Source organism: Mastomys coucha, unplaced genomic scaffold, assembly GCF_008632895.1.
Source record: "Mastomys coucha isolate ucsf_1 unplaced genomic scaffold, UCSF_Mcou_1 pScaffold12, whole genome shotgun sequence".
Taxonomy (NCBI): Eukaryota; Metazoa; Chordata; class Mammalia; order Rodentia; family Muridae; genus Mastomys; species Mastomys coucha.
The window spans coordinates 32,043,225-32,062,657 of NW_022196894.1; the positions used below are offsets into that span (position 1 = coordinate 32,043,225).

General features: G+C 45.4%; 1 protein-coding gene across 22 annotated transcripts in view; it reads right to left on the reverse strand.

The window, feature by feature from the left end:
• Kalrn (kalirin RhoGEF kinase) overlaps positions 1-19,433 on the reverse strand; it is a 604,914-nt gene that overhangs the window by 366,810 nt on the left and 218,671 nt on the right. For all 22 annotated transcript variants that reach the window (XM_031363740.1, XM_031363737.1, XM_031363736.1 and 19 more), the window contains exon 6: positions 59-181. In XM_031363740.1, coding sequence (XP_031219600.1) covers positions 59-181 — 123 coding nt within the window. The remainder of the gene's footprint in view (positions 1-58; positions 182-19,433) is intronic.

Genomic DNA, 19,433 nt, shown 5'->3' on the forward strand with positions numbered 1-19,433 from the left:
CCTCCTCCTCCTCCTCCTCCTGTCCCAGAGGTGTGTTGAGAATGGCTTTTCCACTCACCATGGAGTTCATGGCAAAGTGATTGTGCTGTGTCTGGAGGTCTAGTGCATGCTGGTAGCTGACTCCGATCTCTGTGTGGCTCTGAAGAAACAACTCCTTGTTGTGGCTTATCCAGTCGAACATCTAGAAGGGAAAAGAAGGTACAGAGTGATGAGAAAGGCCATAGGTCAAGCAGGACAAAGCATTCAAAGCTACAGAGAAGAATAAAGCCCTCCAGCTATTTCCCAGGGAGAAGCTGCCACCCCCCCTAGAGTCTGGGTGGGCCACAGTCTGGCTTTACAGGAGAATCCGCATTTCTTTAGCATACAAATTTACAGGGAGCTTCTGTTTCTCTACAGAGCCTAGGGAAGAGAGACCATGGGGGCAAGAATTAAGATGGGATGGTGGTGTTTATTATCCCAAGGTATGTATGGGATACCTGCCATGCCCAAGGCGGTTGAGGGTCAAAAATGTTGAAAAGGTTCTTGAAATTAGGTGGTTTTTATAAACATAAAAGCTGATGTGGATCAGATTCTGTTTGTTTGTTTTGAGAATTTCATACTGAATATAACACAATTTTATCATTAACATCCCTCTCTTCTTCCAACTCCTTCTGAGTTCCCCAACATCCTCTTTCAAATTCATGAATTCTTCTTCTATAATTATTATTGTTTTCTGTGTGTGTATGTATGTATATGGAATGTATATACACACATACATATATATATATACACACACACATATATGTGGTGTATATATGTATGGTGTGTGTGAATGTATGTGTGTATGGTGTGTGTGTGTGGTGTGAAGCTCTATGAATATGTTAGAGTCTATTGTGAGCTAAGAACAGAGGAAAAAGAACACCATACTCCCTGGAAAAGGGGATCGATCCTGTGTTAAGTGGTGACTTAGAGTGGAACCAGAAAGCTGAAGATGAGCAGGCTGAGTGATTGGACAGAGAGAGAATGGTGACACGTTGGAGACTGGGGCAGCCCAACATGTCACAGGCACTGAAAGCAACTCAGTGCTGCTTACTGTGCCTGGCTTGACAACATGTAGCTGAGGAGGCAGGTGCACAGAGTGACCATGAAGGGCACATGCACATGAAGGGATGTGTTGATAGCGAGGTGTGGGGGAGGTCCTATAAAGTATGAATGAGCTGTGGCAGCAGTTTGGGGTATGGACTAGGAGAGCCAGGGGGCATACTTGGGGAAGTGTGTGGCCCACCAATTCAGGTATAGGTGAGGGCCTGGAGCCGCAGAAGAGTCAGAGAAGCAGGAAGTTTGAGAGCCCCTTTGGTCAGGACCTCCCAAGGGCTCATTATCATTTGGAGAAGAGAGGGTGAAAGAGCTGGGGAGACCAGCCATGGTACACTGGTTCCTGCAACCCCAAGAACCACCATGGGGACTGCTGAAGGATGAGGATTAGAAACTGAGAGTGTCAGAGACTGTCCCACCTGGGGATTCAACCTATATACAGTTACCAAACCCAGACACTATTGTGGATGTCAAGAAGTGCATGCTGAAAGGAGTCTGATATGGCTGTCTCCTGAGAGGTCTTGCCAGAGCCTTACAAAAACAGAGGGGGATGTTAGTGGCCAACCATTGGAGTGAGCTCGGGGTCCCTAATAGAGGAGTTAGAGAAGGGACTGAGGAGTTGAAGGGGTTTGCAACCCCATAGGAAGAACAACATATCAATCAATCAGACCCCCCAGAACTCCCAGGGACTAAGCCATCAACAAAGGAGTACACATGGTTCCAGCTGCATATGTAGCAGAGAATGGCCTTGTCATGCATCAATGGAAGGAGAGGTCATTGGTTCTATGAAGGTTCAATAGATGCCCCAGTGTAGGGGAATCAAGGGTGGGTAGGTGGGAGTGGGTGGGTAGGTGGGTGGAGGAATACCCTCATAGAAGCAGGGGGAGGGAGGATGTGAGAGGGTGTTTCTGGGAGGGAGAGAAATTGGGAAAGGGGATAACATTTGAAATGTAAATAAAGAAAATATCCAATAAAAATTTTTGATATATATAAAAAAAAAGAAGCTGGGGGCGTGCAGAAATAGCCCTGCATTTGAGAGGCATAGGGGGATTTAAGTCAGGCATTCCCTATCGACAGCTACACTCATGTGTCTGGGGGCCTAGAGAGAGACATCAGGGCGATAACAACTCATGCCTGAGCATAGGGACATTAGCTTGCAGTCTGGACGCTCTCCCACCAGAGCTACTCAAGTAGCAGAGGGTTTACTTCAGGCTGCAAGCTCCTGAACAGGCTGAGCAGATATCTGTGTTGAGTACACCATTCTGAATCTATCAGCCTTAGGGAGCCCCACACTGCTGGCCAGGGCTCCCCCATCCCTAGTTACCATTAAGAATGAAGGGGAAAAGAAGAAAAGTGCTGGAGTTTAGCAGATTCTCATTCTGCAACTTTTCACCTTAAAATTTCTTCCTCCAAACCTCGTTTCAAAATAATTTCCCCCCCTCCTTTCTTATTTACAAAAGAATCAATAAAGTTAATGAAAATCTGAAATGCCGGAAGCCCTTGGAACCTCTGATGACAGTTCTCCCTTGGGTATCTCAGCGGCCCAACAGTGACCTTGTACTTTCTGTTGAATAACTATTTAGAGGATGTGTGTGCAGCACCAAAATGATTACATTGCTGGGCACCAGGCCTCTGCTGGGCTGCAGGGAGAGGTGGGCTAGACACAGGCCAAGTGAGGTGGAAAGCAGTGGAAAGTGTAAGAGGTAAGACCGAGCTTGCAACAACAGTTGTACGCCCTGCTGGATCAGCGCCTCACAGACTGACGCTGGCACTCATGACATCCTCAGATTCATGTTCTGCTGATAGACGGCTTCCTGCCAGTGAGGTACCCTGACAAAGTCTATTTCGTTCTGCTTCAAAGAAGTAACACATGTCATAGGAAGATAGAAAAGGCCTGGTTTGGGCACTAGATGGTCTCATGTAAACACATGTTCTTTTTAAATTTTTTAAAGTTTTTGACTGAAATATATACATATTTATTACATTATATATTATATTAAATATTATTATATTAAATGATATTATATATTATTATGTTTATATACTATAAATATATTTTGTATATTTATTATAATATATCTTATTAAATGATACATTCTGTCATGTATTCTGATTTGCAAGGGCTAGTATTCCCTAGAATGGGAGTGAGCATCCTTGCTTACAAATAGCACATTTTTGAAACCCATAGAAAACATACTTTTTCTATTCAAAACAAAAATTAGTTTCACGGAGTCTCCTAACTTAGAAGGTATATTCGTTGCTATAGCTCCTATTTCCAGTGATTGAATTAAGGAACATAATAAGAAAACTGGCCTTGTTTTATAGTCAGAGAAGAGCACCTCCTTAGACACTGCCACGATGTTTCTCAGGTGCTTTCAAGTCCATGATCAGATGTCCAATTGCATGTGTCATCTTATTGTGACCTCAAACAGTGTAACATGGCTTTTACCATCAGGCAACAACAGAGCATGCTCAGAGAAATGAAGCCTAAATTCTAGAAATCATTATTCTTCCCTGTGCTACATTTACTGAGTGACAACCAGCCAGGCTTTGAGAGGCTGCAAGCGCCATGGTGTCCCAGGCAAGGACAGGTGCTTGTGGCCACCTGTTTCCAGTACCCAGCTACCACCTCTCTATGGCTGCACCATTGGGAAGGATCACAGATGCCTGGGGATAGCTGCTTGAACAGTATTCCTCTCAATAAATGCTGGAAGTAATTAAGAAAGGAGGGGGGGTGGGGAGGGAGGGAGGGAGGAGAGGAGGATGACGGTTGGGCATAGTCTAGAATTGCAAGGTCCAGAGAAGAAAAACCTTTCCAAGTGGTCCTAATCTCAAGCCAAGACCATTGACAATTTGATCCATTTGAATTTGGTATCTAGAAGACCCTTGAGCTGGAGTGACCGAAAGATGTAAAGGAAGAACAAAGCAGAAGAAAATATAGCTACAGTAGCTTTGGGTTGTTTATGTCCCCGCGCCCTTTTGAAAAACCTTTTGAAAAACTACAAATGTTACCCTTCAACAAAGTCTACTATAACAACAACAACAACAACAAAATTCTATCATTTTAGGCATGGCCATTAGGATGGTCATGTCTAAATAATGCGATTATACCTCTGTCTGAACAGAACATTGTTTTTTTCTGGTCTTATTAAGAAAGATGTTATATGTAAGCTACTTGAAGCTTTTTTTCCTGTTTCCTTTTAACTAAGCTAAGCAATTTTTTATGCTAGCTAACTTAAGTAAAAATACACAAATCTGGTTCTTCATAAATAGTCAACATTAAAGGAATCTATTTAAATGCAAATTAGGAAAAAAAAACACAAGACTTTCCATTTTTTAAAAGATGGGTTAGCTAAACGGTTATTATTGCTCAGTTCTGTTTTTAATGAAGCATAACTATTTCATAGAGCAGGGATATTAAGTAAAAATCTTGTGTTTATTTTCCTGCATTTAGCAAAAGCAGCTGATATCATTGTCTAACTTTCAAACCACCTGACTATTGTTGGTACAGTATACTCTCTAATTATAGATTACATTGCAAATAAGACACTTATGCTCAGCCTTGATGAGCTGATTAAGTAAATGGACAAAAAATAACCAGTGGGTTTCCTTTGGCTGAATATACACATCCTAGTACATACTGGGGTGTGCTCTGCACCCCTGCAGCGCTTCAGCCATAAAAGCTGTGCCCTGTGAGGTTCAACAGCCTCCTGCAGGTAAATCTTGTTAGGCCCAGGGAAACAAAGTCTCTAGCCAATTATAAAATAAAACCTTGTAGTAGAGTACAAAGAGCAGAAAAATATAAATCATTACAGGCTGCTGTGTGAACTCTGCCAAGTTATATTAAGAGTCTGAACCTCAGTTTTCATCTGTAAAACAAGAATATTAACTTATACTTTTTAAATCTTAGGCTACCCAGGGCACTCAAATAAAATGAGGGGTTAGAAAAGGCTTTGTTGAAGGCTGTACACATATGGATTTTTAATCCCTATAATGAGTAAGTTCTAGCCTATCCCCACTTAAAGCAAAACAAGAGGCAAAAGTTATGGATGCAAAGCTGAAAGTTCATGCTACAAAACCACATGGGCTGGTGGGACTCACTCACACCTGCAGTTCATACGTGCACAAAACACTACAACCCACTCCCCTGAGACACACTACTAGAACAACCACAGGCCTCTTCAGAGAGTTGTCCAGAGACACCAGCCTTCACTCCTGCAGGGACCCTTTGGGTGTGGGTGTGTCTGCCTACAAAAGACTCAGAGCCCCTCCATCGATATACCTGGAATTCTGGTGCCTTCCCACTGCCTTGAACGGCCTGACCACAGAGATAGTATATCAAAGCAAGACCTTGTTCCTCATCTGCCTCCCTAGCAAGGAAGCATCCACACTCCCTCTCCCCAACCCTCTCAGCCACTACTAGAGACTGATTTTCTTTGGTTTGTAATAGGTTTCCTCCCCGCCCCCCACTCAGAAGAGATGCCTATAAAAAAGCCATTTTTCCCGCATAATCCCTTTTGGAATTAGTTTATCCTGGATATAGAAATAGCTCAATAGGTGCTTTCTGAGCACAAGCCATGGATGCAATTCTAAAATTGGCAGAGGGATCTCAGACAGAAGATGAGAGGTCCTACACACACACACACACACACACACACACACACACACACACACGCACGCACTCACATGCACCTGGGAACCAAGCAAATCTTCTGACTTCACAATTCTGTTTTCACAGAAATTCTGGCTGCCTTGGACCTTGTGTTCTCGTACAAATAGAGTAACACACAGTCCTCGTGTGTGTGTGTGTGTGTGTGTGTGTGTGTGTGTATGTGTGTGTGTGTGTGTGTGTACGTGCGCTCTTGCAAGACCTTTCAACCCTGGTTTTCAATTATCTACTCTCCTAGGATTGAACTGCCTGATTTCCTAAAGAGGAGGAGGAGGGAGAAGAAGAGAGATGGAAGGAGGCAAACAGGGACAAGAGAATATTAAGGACCCCAAAATGTGACCCTAGTTACTAGGTTCCAAGAACTCCTACTGTAGCCAGTCACCTCTCCTGTACTGATTCATTTATTCAGTCCATCAGACTGTGTGTGTGTGAGAGAGAGAGGGTGTTGGGGAGGGGGTCTGAACAGCCCATCATTCTGCTGATCTTAATGGAGGCAGAGACACAGCCTGACAGGCTGTCATGGTGCTAAACATCGATTGAAGGAAAGAAGGTGTCCTCAGTTGGGCCTGTTTTCCCTGCTGCTGGCATGTCTGCCTACAGATGTGTATGCACCTCTTAAAGGAAGCTGCTTTAAGACGGGAACGTCGTCAGAAGCCCTGTTTGCTCCTGGGAGGAGAGCCCCGTTGTCCATCTAGGAGGCACCATCTCTGCTTGCTCATTGATCAGCTAGGATGCCAGTGTCCCCAATCAGGTTGTGTCTGTAGACACACTATTGACCCCATAGTACATCTCCTTCACCTTCCACCCAAATTCCTTAAACCTTAACACCCAGGTCCAATTGCTGTTCACAACGTAAACAGTCCTGGTTTCTCTATGACACAAACAAATGTCTACCATGAGAAAACCTCTTGCCTTCTGCATAGTAATCTTACCTCCAGTTAGCATCGAGATCCTGTTTCCATGACAACAAATAAAGATGTGCTAAGCCAGCATGTTATTGAATCTTGGTGAAATATAAAGATGCTCCCTGACTGGAAAGCTGCACCAGAATTGGGAGTAACTACGAAAATCCTACATGTGTATTAATGTGGACACCAAACCTCTGGCTTACTTGAATGTGGTGACTTTTGCAAGGAAACATTGTTCTTTGCAGGGATCTTGTCAGCTGTGTCAAGTGTTACAAGATGTACAGGTTCCTGAGGGGCACTGCTTGGTAAGCACGGGCTTGCAGTTGTCAAGGTAGATGCTATCTCCTCATACTTGAGCTGAGTGCCTGGACTGGGCTTCTGAAAGAATTGCCTGGTGGCAAGCTACACTTCTCATCCTCTGTCAGTCTTAGTAGATCAGTGACAAATGTTGCCCCTTGATTTGTAAGTCTGAATGTTTATAAAAGACTCAGACCCCCTGGAGTTACCAGTCTGCATTATCAAAGCCAGAACACATCGATTGAGGACAGCACTGTACTTTCTCCTTATCTTCTAGTTCTCTATCCCTTGTTTTCACTTTCAAATTTCCCACACAACAGTAATAACACTAATGGTAGCAACAATGATCCCAACAGTTACTACTTTTTAAGTACTCTGCACACTGAATATTGCCCTAAGCATTTTACACATATTAATTTACTTAATTCTCCCAGTGATGGCCTAACTGTCTCCCCATTATTAATCTCCAGTATCATCATATCCATTTTACAGACTAGAAGACTAAGGCTCAAAGAATTTAATTAATTGATCTAGAGGTGCACTTCTAAGTGACAGGAGAGTCCAGAGGTTCAGTGTTTCCAGCCAACAGGATCTCACCCTGTGCTCTCTTCTCCCAAGCTCTCAGACTTGGGCTCTGTCCCTGCTGCTCTAGCTTTTCCTCTGTCTGCTTCCTCTGAGAGTTCATGTACTGGGGTCTGCTTACTGCTTGCTTGAGTCTGTACCCACATGAAGAAAGTCAGGTGCCCCCTACTTCCCAAGTCTGTTTTGTCAGTTTATTCTCATGGAGAATGGATGTGGTTTTGTTTTATGCTTTCCTGACACTCCCTGGCTGGCCCTCTTAGCCAGCTGCCTCTCAGCCACAAGCCATCTGCCTGCAGATCTGTCTAGCTTCCCCCTTCTTTCCCAGTGCTCAATAGCGGATGATTTTGTGGAAACAAGGGTTCTCTAATACTTGAACTTTCTTTTATCACGTTTTATACCTAGTCTCAGCATGCTGGAAATGGCAGAAACTTCCTAATTTTGGAAGCTCACCAAGTCCGTGGATGTCTCCACACTTGCCTTCCACTTCCCTGGCTGCCATCTCCTGGCTCCCTTTTGTGTCGCTCAAACCCTTACTATGACAGTATAAAAACTAGACTTGCACAGTTGGTCTCAAACAATCTCCATGTTAATGCTATTACAAAAGGCACTGGAAGTTGTGTTTTAATGTGGTAAGAACTTAGTATTATCAGTTCTTCATATCTGAGGATTTTCAATCTGGGGACTTATTAACTGTGATCACACACACACACACACGCACACACACACACACACACACACAATCTCCACTGTGTAAGGCATCCTAAGGAATCTACAGACAACTTAGAGAGACAAGTACCCTGGAAGGTGTCTGTAGGTTACTATCAATATTATGCCATTCATCACAAGGAATTTGAACATCCTCAGATTCAGGTCTCCTCAGGGGTTCCTGGATCAGTTTCCCACAGGTCTGAGATGATATAGGAAGAAGTATAGTACACTGCCTAAGATTGCACAGCTTAGAAATGACTGAGATCAATTTAGAATCTAATGTCCATCTGAACTGATATCCCATGCAATTTCCTGTTCCAGGATGCCCTCTATCTGTAACTTCTCAGATAACTGACAAGGATAACTATGTACCAGGAGCCACATCATGGGATTTATACACATGATCTCAATCCCTATAACAGCTCAAAGAAGTGACAAGTGCCAGCAGCAGCCCTCTTTCTAAGCAAAGGAATGGATTCAGAGAGATTCAAGTCAAGGTCATACGGTCAAACTAGCACACTAAAAACTCAAATCTAGCTTTGTCTGATGCCAAAATCCATGCATTTAAACCGCTATTACAGTATCTTCTAAGAACATGCAGAAATAATGGGTTATGTGTAGATTCCCTATGAATACATGGCACCTGTGGATACAGTAGTCCTCTGATGTCCTGCCCTCTTGTCAAACTGCCACATCCTTTCTATCATGTTAGCACCTTCTCTCGAGTTCCCACTCCAGATCTTTTATTCCCAATGCTTCTGCTACGCACACCTCGGCTTCTCCTACCTGGATCACTGCAATGTCTATCCTACTGATCTCTCTGACTCCGTTCTTTCTCTGTGACAAGTCATCTGCCTGGACCAGGTTTCTTCTGCAAACACTGCTCTCAGCAGGACATCCCCTACACACCTGCACTGTCCATCACTGCATGATACTCCTATACCAAGCATCCTTCCCAGTTAGTACATTCACTGCCATGCACGCATACAGCACCACGTGCATCCTCCTTCCACACCATTGCCTGCATCTTTCCCTGCCAAAAAACGCTTCAACCCCAAATCCCCAGACTACCTTCCTTCTAATTGAAGTCTCAATTTCTCCTAATGCCCACTTTGACTATAGAAGTCGCTCCCAACACATGTTTTACCTAAAGTTCTTTAGTGTCTACCTCAATAGTTCATCAAATAGCCTTAATTAAGAACCATCTGAAAGGTTTTCTTAAAATCTACAGCTTCTTTGGTGCTACCCTTAAGATTTAGTCAGAAGGAGAGATTTTGATGGGCTTGCATCTTTCTTTCACAATTTACATAGACTGTGGTGTGTCAGTAATAAGGGAATTCCTATTAGGCTCAACCCCACCATCAGCAAGCAGCATGGGCTGATGAGCCTTGAAAGAGGAGGGTACACACTGAAAGTCTCCCAATTCCTTCAGCTCTCACCCACCAGTATTTTCCAGACTAAGGGACAGTGAGACAGGAGCTTAACAGTAATAGTCCTGTTATGTCACTGGGGACTAAACAAACTAGGAAAGCTCTCTACCCATGAGCCACATCTCCAGCAAGATGACTATAGTCTTGGTGAGTATTAAAAATAGTGGTAAGTTTCCCTTTCTTAATTGCTTTCAATCCATTTTGTCCCAGTCTTTGCTTAACAAGTCAGAATGAAGAAAAGTGTGTTCCTATAACTCTTGTGCTTTTATTCTAAAGAAAGAATGAGCCTGTCTCTGGTGCAGGTATGCCATGAACAATGAAGGAAGAAAAACGCGTCCTTCATGTCTCCTGGGATTTTAATTTCTTCTGGCTCTAAAAGAAACGAGAATCTATCATGATCACTTGAACAAAGGTCCAGGAAGTTAAAACAAGGTCCTAAATGGGCAAATGTGGAAGGCAAGGTGCTGGGACTTCTCCAGCAAATGGAAGCAACAGAGTGGAGCAGGATGCAGTCAGCTTTGCTTTGCCTCTGACCTGGGGGGCTCTAAGCTAACCCCAACCTTAAGTACAAAAGCAATTAATGTAATTTAGATTTCTCATCCACTCAGTCTCTGCCTCCACTTCCCCCGATTCCTTCCCCTCCCCACTTCCTTTTCAACAAACCCTGAAATGTCTGGGGCAAAGCAGATAAAGATGATGACGTGCAGAAGGAGCCGGACGCAGTGTGATGCACAGCAGATTCCGAATGCATGCCAGCTCCTTCCCACTCCCTTGGCTCAGACAGAGTAAGCCCACAGCACAGAAAGCAGTTGCTTTCTGATTAGAGAAACCCAGGCTGCAAAACCTCATGTTAAAATCACACCCTGTTCTTGACAGCTGCACTGCAGCCCAGCTCTGTCTGGAGGGGCACATACTCTGACTCGGCCTCAAAAGGCCTTTCTCCTGACTCTTGTCCTCCTTACCCCAGGAACTAGGATGAAGCGTTTCCCTATTCTTTTGCTCACATAAATATTTTCAAGCAGTAAACATCATTTTTTTGTTTGTTTGTTTTCTTTGTGGTTGTTGTTTTTGCATTTCATTTCCAACCTGTGTGCCTGGATACACTGAAACCCAAGGCACTGCCGTCCTGAGAGAGTGGAATGGTCACCCAGCATCCAGTAAGTCAAGCAGATGAGAAGCACAACCAGCCAAGCCACGAGGCAGCCCAGGCAGCCCAGGGATATTGACTCTGAGTGGCCAAATTCTTTCCATTTAAACCACAAACACTGATAAAATATTTTCAGGAACAGAGTAAGGGAATGCACTCCCCTCACTTCCCAAAATGTAGAACTGAGGAGGTCAAATCCTATTTAAGAAGCTGAGAAAATAGTGCCTGACTTTATCCCAGAACTAAATTTAGGCATCCACCGAGATCTGGCCCCTTGGCAGGTTAATTTAGATGAACTAATGGCGTTCCTGGCATACAGGATAGACTCAGTAAATGGGACTTATTATCTTTACTGTAAAATTGGAGTGTCTGGTTGATGTTCTCATCCAGTCCTCCTACGCACCCTAAAATCAGACGTGCCAATCATTCTCACATCTGGGAACAAGACTCCACGGGGTTGAGCAGGAGGCAGCCTGCCTTCTGGGATCTCTGCTCAGGAGAGATGGATGCTATGTTGAAGGGATGTGCGCCAGGTAGACTTAACCTTAAAGATCTGAGGAAGAGGGCCAGACACTCCCTTAAACATCAGCAGGTTTGAGTTCTGGAAGGAACGAACACACGGGGAGCAAGTGTCAAGTACATATGTGAGGAGGTGCTTGGCTTCCAGACACCCTCGGACAAAGCTTACTGTGCAGAGCTGAGAAGCACCTTCCTGAGTAGAGGGGAGTCAGGCCACTTCTCACAAGACTAAGGTGAACTCCCATGTGTAAGGTTTAGAGAGTCTGCTGTCCTTGATGGTAGGGCAGAATGCAAGGACCTCATGATGCACATTCATGCTTTAGAAATCTTCATCTCTTCCACTCTTCTGTGCCTTGGAAAACATTATACTTTACATTTCATTTGGGTATCTATCATTCCTCCAAAATACTGCAAATTGTGTTCTCATTCCTCCTTGGCAGCCATCGAACTCATGGCCTTGGCATTCCCTCCCTTTCCTCTCTGACACAGGATCACCCCTTGGATTCGCTTCCTTCCCTTGTCTCCAGGATTTGCCTCTCACATCCTCTCTGTCACTCCACCTGCCCCTGACTGTGTTCCTGTAGAAGGACCATGCCAGGTTCTGCCACAGACTCTCTGCTGTGAGATGAAACTCTACAATTCCAGTTCCAAACAGCAAGGGCCTTAAAAGAAGCCCTTGGACTACTCAGCAGTAGGTGGTGCTCTTGTGCCAGCTCAGAGTCAGTGTTCAAAATGTTTGATTCTGACAGCCAGCCAAGGGAGGGCAGAATGTGCCTCCCGGGAATCCAGAGTTATCAAAAAGCTGGCTGTGACCTGCAGGCATTGCAGTGCAACTGAGAAATGAGGCCTGTGAGCTCATAGTTTGAAGACCAGATGGGACAGCCAGGGCCAATGGGGAGCGTGTGCTTACTCTTGATACCTCCTAATAAAGTCAGCTTTCCAGAAGTTTGCAGGTGGGATAAATAACCTTGTGATGGGACCAACCTGGTCAGCATGCAGAAACCAGCCTCTTTCCCTCTTTACTGGAAAAGTTTATGACCTCCTCCCTCTCTCTCCCCCTCCCTCCCTCCCTCCCCACATGCCAGGACATTGCTGGAAAAAAGGGTTTACTAAGGAGTGTCCGGGAGCTAGCCAAAGAGCACCACATTGGGATTTCTTGAGGATCATGGAATACGACCATGAAGGAAGAAGCTATGATGGGATTCTAACCACAGGTAGTTGTCCATGGAGTTAAGATGCCTAACCATAGGTAGGGGTGGTTTTTAACTCTTTCCATGACAAGGCGATGCAGCTTCAGCTGTGCTTAAAAAGATCAATGGGACCCAGAGATGAAGTTGGAACAATTCATGCCCCTGAGTTGGGTTTTTCCTTGAGGAATGGAGACCATCGCTGACCTGGGCACCGGAAACTGCTAACCCAATACACTCAAACTGGAAGTTCATCCCTACAATTAATTATACGTGGGAAGACAACCTCCTGTGTTTGTGTATGAGGCTCTCTGATGATGTGTCTCTCCTCTCTGGATGGGTAGGGCCCAGGGTTTCCAGGTTGAAGTACAAGAAGCAACTTCACCTCTTACCACTGCAGACAAAAATCTTTTCCTTGCCTCTGTAAACAGGGCCAAGGGTCTCAGACTCCTCCCTCCTCTCCTATTTGAAAAGCTGCTCCCAGGAATGCTATACTGAGAGTCAAGGCCCACATCAATGACTACAAACTGAAATAACTCAAGGGTCTTTGTATGGAGTAAAGAAGATGGGAAGAAATTATGAGGACCTACCCAGATGCTGAAGGACTGTCCTAAGGGAGCAGAGGAGACTGGTTCTGGTGCATGGCAGGGACAGTGCTGGGACCACTGGATGAAAGTTTCAGGACTCTGTGCTCGAGTCCCTTCTTACAATTGTGGCTGTGTCACTGTGGGCATGGGCTAGGTCTCAAAGCTGTGGTCTCCTTAACCCTGGGAATGTTCAGCAGAGTCTGGGAGAATGCAGGTTAGTAAAGGAGGCTGCAAGAGAGTTCCACCCTAGAAAAGACTGGACCTGGTACAGAACCTCCAGGACTCTCAGGTGGCCCTGATAGGACCTAAGCAGTCATGGGAAGCAGCTTTTAGAGTCACTGCTGTAGATTGCTGGCCCTCTCACAATCCGAGAAGTAGGCACTACCCCTGCCAGCTGCCTCTTGCCTTCCTCCCTGTGTATCCTCAGCTCCAACAGCACTGGACCACGGATATTGCCAGAACACCTCCTGTCCATACCCTTTCCTTTCCGAAAACCCAAACTGAGCTAAACAGGTCCCTATCTAAGTTCCCACAGCAGCAATCGGCACCTGGAGATTTGGTGGCTCTTCCTCAGCATGAGAGGGCATAGTTGATCTTCCAGTTACCCATCCCTAGCATGTGGCTTGATACTAATGAATCAGCTAATATTCAGCAACAATTGTCAAAGGTCATGGTCAGAAGCCTTCATTTCCTTTCCCTATGCCAGCATGAGACCTTGGGACTGATAGCCATAGGCCAACTCCTTTTCAAGAATCCCTTCTTAGTTCTTCCAATCACCTGGTCCCTAACTGGCCTCATGTTCTGTTGTCCATAGTCTACTCTGGTATCCTTATGGATAAGGCTATAATCTCTATCTACCCCATATGCCCCATAAGAAAAACCCATCCATCCATCCATCCATCCATCCATCTATCTTTTTCTGGACCCCATCTTTATAACATCTTTATAGGCTATGTTAGGCCTGCCTCTGTAAGTCTACTGGACTCCATGTACACACACACAGTTTCCTTTATCCATATAATAATCCCAAGGCATTTATTAAGATTAATATTTTACAGATAAAAACACTGAAACCCAGGCGCAGGCACACAGTGAATGGTCAAGCTGGGATTCAAACCCAGGCTTCCCTGATTCCAAACTTAGTGCTGTCTCTACAAACCTTGGCTGGCTTCTGTGGCTTGAGCTCTCTGTGGGATGGGCTGTGCTAAGGACGTGCACCTGCCGGGGCAGGAGGTAAGGAAGAAGGAAGTAGGTGGTGATGGTCTCAATAAAGAAAAAGAAGGAAGTGGATGGTTCAAAACAAAATCCCTGGGTTGAAGCACCCTACCCTAAACAGACACATCTTGCTGTAGTTTATAAATGATGCCAGAGAGTTCCTGGCTCTTTCAAAAGGGGATTCAAGCCCACACTGTTAGTGCATGCCTATAATCTAACTCTCAAGAGGCAGGGGGTAGAGAATCCTGAGTCTGAGGCTAACCTGGGCTACACAGCAAGATTCTGTCTTCAAAAAACGAAGGAAGAGAGTACCCCAGCCATTCCTTTACTTCTAGGACAGGAACAGACCTAACATGCTTTCTGTTTTGTTTAGACCACACCTACTCTCTCTCCTATATACACTTACCTCCTAATCCTGCCTCAGTAGGAACAAGTACCTTGGTATCTTGACTCACCCATGGATCAAAGCCATCTCTTTCTCATAAGATACGAGGAACTGCATCTATGTTCCCATCCAATGCTACTCAGAAGATGGCAGGGTGCACTGCAGGTGGCCAGCACTCAGTGACTATTTATAAATTAGTTAGCTAATGTTTCTTAGGTGCTGTTCTGTGCCTGCTCTGGACAGACCTCCTGCCTACAATTGGATTTCCTTTTCTGGATGGGATCCATTCATGAGCAGAGGCTGCACAGGTAGATTTTACACATAGCACTTGTGGGATTCATGCCCTCTGACCCTGTGACAGGACCAGAGTGGAGAGTCAAAGACTCCCAGACACTGAACACTCCTAACAACCCTATCTCCGTGTTGTTCACCCACATTCCCCCAAAGAATGCTCCAGCCAGGATACAAGTTGGAGCTGAAATATGAGAGTAGAGGAAGGAAAAGTGTGTGTATGTGTGTGTGTGTGTGTGTGTGTGTGTGTGTATGTGGTGTGTGAGAGGGGGGAGGGGAGGGGAGGGGAGAGGAGAGGAGAGAAGTGGAGTGGAGAAGAGAGAAGAGAAGAGAAGGGAAGAGAAGAGAAGCAGTTTTGGGGGAAACACACCCACGCACAACCAGCGGGACATTATGACTTGGATTATTTTCAGGATCTAATGTTTCTAATGTGCAAGGGGAGGAAATGAAAAGTGAGTACAAATTCCCAGGGCCGGCAGGCTGGAAATAATTCAGAACGCAGTGTTCTGTGTCAAGGGGGCGGGGAAGCGACACACTTCCTTGCCCTGAGCCCAGTCAACAAGAGGTGGAGAGGTTCGCTGGCTTAGGTCTGGGGAGGAGGGGAGGAGACCAGTGGCACCAGAACCTTTCTCCAAAGAAAGCAGGAAATTACAAACTGCCCAGTAAGGACCTTGCCCTCTTGGCCTCCTGGAAGGTGGCAGCTCTTTTGGAAAGCTCCCTCCCAACGAAAAAGGGCGAGACAACTGAATTCCATGGAGACTCAGTATAGCCCTCCAGCAGCCTGCCCGACGCTTGGTCATTTACCATAGATGTGGTAAGGGCGTGTAGAAAGTTACACTTGTCCTCAGACCCTTGAGCTGCTCTGTAGGATGCTGGCACATGTTGCTGTCTCTCCTGTATAGCAAGAAGTCTCTAAAAGACAGACTGTGTATAGTCGCATTTGCTAGCACGTATGACTGTGTGAGCATTTGCCAGTACATATATGCGTGTCTCCCTCCCTCTTTCCCTTCCTCCCCTGTGTATATGTTTCGGGGGTAGTGCTGGTGGGGGCAGCACTGGCCTTAGAGAAAAATGCCATTTTCTGGTGCTGCCCACCCCCTTTTCTCTCAGGCAAAACTCTCCACATCTTGGCTCTTTTCTACCTGTAGGGCAGAGCTTAGACCAATGCCTACCCATGCCTTACCACATGACCAATGCTTACCACATGAGGCAAATGATAGCCCAAGGGATGAACCGCCAACTGGGTGACTTTAGGTAGTTCTTTGCTCTGGTACAAAATTTTCTGTGTGAAAGGAAGGGCTGAACCAGAAAACCTCTAAGGTTGTGGGTGTGAGAACACTTTCAAAGCTGACAGTCAAACACATATCATGAGTTGGTATTGTGATTACTACAAAAGCCCTTCACTTTGACAAATGACTGTGGAGTCAGGCTACTGCTGGCTTCCAGGACACTGGGCTAGAGGTCAGGGGAAGAGAAGAGACAATGGGCCCATGTCCTGAGCAGAAGGGGAGCTAGTGGGACTTCTCTTCAACGGAGCACCCTGAGTCTGGCCACTCCACTTTGGGTTCTGGTTTGGGCTCTAGGGAGTGATCAGAGAACTATTTATAGCTTGGAGAGAGAGCAGGGACCAGCAGTGAGGAGTGCCCAGAAATGGGGCATCCTGGGGATGTCTTGACATGCTAATATGTCTAACAGGGCAAACATTCTCAAAGAACACATGCACACAGCCATTCCCCAGGGGCCTGAGGACTAGGTGAAGGCCTTCACCCACTGGTACCTCATGTAACTTTCCTCAGAGTGATTAACATGAAAACTATGGTTACTTTATTTGTACATAATTCCAAGAAAATAAAACGCATACGTGTGCATCTGAATAGGATAGGAAGTATTTCTGACCCCATGTTTTACAAAGGAATAAGACATGGGGCTGGAGAGGTGGTGGCTCAGCCGTTAAGAACACTGGCTGCTCTTCCAAAGGACCCAGGTTCAATTTCCAGCACATGTGCTCGCAACCACCTGTAACAACTCCAGCTCCAGGCGATCCAGCACTCTCCTCTGTACTCTGTGGGTTCCAGAGACACAGATGGTACACAGACGTACGTGCAGATAAAACACCCATACACAAAACATGAGGTAACAACATAAATAAAATTAGATTAAAAAGACAAGCTCCTAGTTGTGATACAAAGCAGATAGTAAGTGGCTTGGATGTGGAAGGTGACAAGAAAAGATTGCTAGCCTTCCCTAGGACACTAGAAATAATGACTATGCTCTGGGGTGACTTCAAAGATAGATACGGTTTTCAAAGACCCTTTCCTGTGGAGGCTTCCCCTTCCCATCCAACCAGCAGGTGTGACCTCAATTTGACCTCCTTCGACTTACCCAAGGGCACTGCACAACCTGCTTACTTATAAGGAGTAAGTCTATATCTTAATGAGTCTATATCTTAATTGCAACTTCTCTCAAATATCAATTCTTAATGTAGTCTCATTATCAGTTAACAGAAATCATTTGAAACAAGGCTACACACAAGGATGCTGGTTTCAGACATGGTCCTAGACACACACGGGAAAAGGACTCTTAATTAAGGAGTTGCCTTCACCCAACCTATCTGTGGTCTCTGCTTCCATTCCTGCCTCCAGGTTCTGCCTTGAGTTCCTGCCCTCCCTTCCCTCAGGGATGGACTCTGACTCAGGAGCTTAAGAGGAAGCAAACTCTTATGTCCCCAAGTCCTTTTGGTTAATCTTATATCACAGCATCAGAAACACAAACTAGGACAGTAAGAGAGCATCCCAAACACATGGCATGGTTTCAGCAGGCTGCAGTGGGTGAAGACTACACCAGGAGTTCAGTCATACAGAGAGCAATGAAGAAACCTACACAGTGGAAGCAGTGGGCACTCAGTGTCCAGGTACCTTCACCTGTACTGCCCATTACATCCAAGTGGGTTCACTTGGCAGCAGCTTGGCTTTCTAAAGCTGAAAGGTACTTAGGAAATTATCTAAGAAAAGTTTGTTAATCTCCACAATCCCCGAATGCAGCAATGCTGTAGGAAGACCTACTTCACACACAAGGGGAGCATGGAGAACAAAACAACAAACGGTATTTCAGAACCTTTGAACTATGAAAGGGAAAGGCTCGATATTATCCAGTGTGGCAAGTCTCAGGGAAAGGCAGTAAGTATTTGGAGCATGAGACTTTATCAAATTGCTGTGGAGATTTGGATGGGTTTCCTTAAAAGGTTTCTCTATATCTCAGCTACCTCCGCTGCCTCTGCCACAGCTACCACAGCCATAACTGTGCCACACCACCTTGTCATCCCTTGAAAGATGTTTCTGTTCAGGGAATGTACTGAGCATGACAAATGCAACATGGGAGCAGAAGGCAGATGGCACCGAGTCAGTCCCAAATCTCTTGTTTTGTTGAAGTATAAATGGAAGTCAGAGGTTAAAGATATGCATAAGGTGTCACAATTGGTCACATGCATTCCAGGACAAATGCTAAGTGTGATTCGGCACACCTCTATTACTGCACTGACATGGCCCCACAAATGCAAAGAGAATGTAACCATGCAAGAATAAACATTCAACCAAGCCTATAGAAATGAGGGCCATGGGAGAGATGGAGGTCTTGCCTTATTTTGGGTACTTCCAAAGTACATGTTTATAGAGGAAACAAATAGAACATGCTAGGTAAAGCAAAATAATCTTCTGGTTCCAAAACTAGAGAGCCCCACTAGGTCACCTGCTCACTTCTTGGAAATTCTGCCGAAATTAGGAATATTCGGCAGGCATACAAACTAGGCTGACTGGAGAGGCCTCAGGACAGCCGGCTTTACTCAGAAACGAGTAGCCATGGTTTCTCAATCATTTAGTCAGTTGTATCAGGGATTCGTCTGAGCAAGTTCCCTCCCCTTCCTCAGATTAGACGGCAGGAGGTGAAACAATGGCAGTTGTTTCCTGATACTTCTTGTGGGCATCAACTTCTAAGTGGGCATCGTGAAGTGACAACGGCAGCCATCACATACACCCGAGGCTTCTTACTGTGTGTGGGAGGCAGGGTTTTTGATTTAAGATCCCTTCCAGGTCTAATGTGTTAAATGTTACCCAAGGAAGGCTCCGAGGAAGCAGTATCCAGAGAAGAACCTCCACTGTAAGGCATCCACCCTTTTCCTCTCTGCAAGCCATGAACCCAGTTACTGACCTTTGATTCCCCACACAGCCCACCTCCCAAAGGGGCCCACCCTTCTCTTTGGTTACAGGCTATGGTTAGACTGCATGCATTTTCCTCACATGGGGCCCACTGTAGCCAGGCCCAGATGTGGCTGAAAACAAAGCTGTAGAGAGCAGCATAATCTGTGCCAGCCTAAGGAGTAGCAAGTGGGTCTGTGCTGTTCTGTGAACACACAGTGCTGTATGGGTCCATTAGTTATAG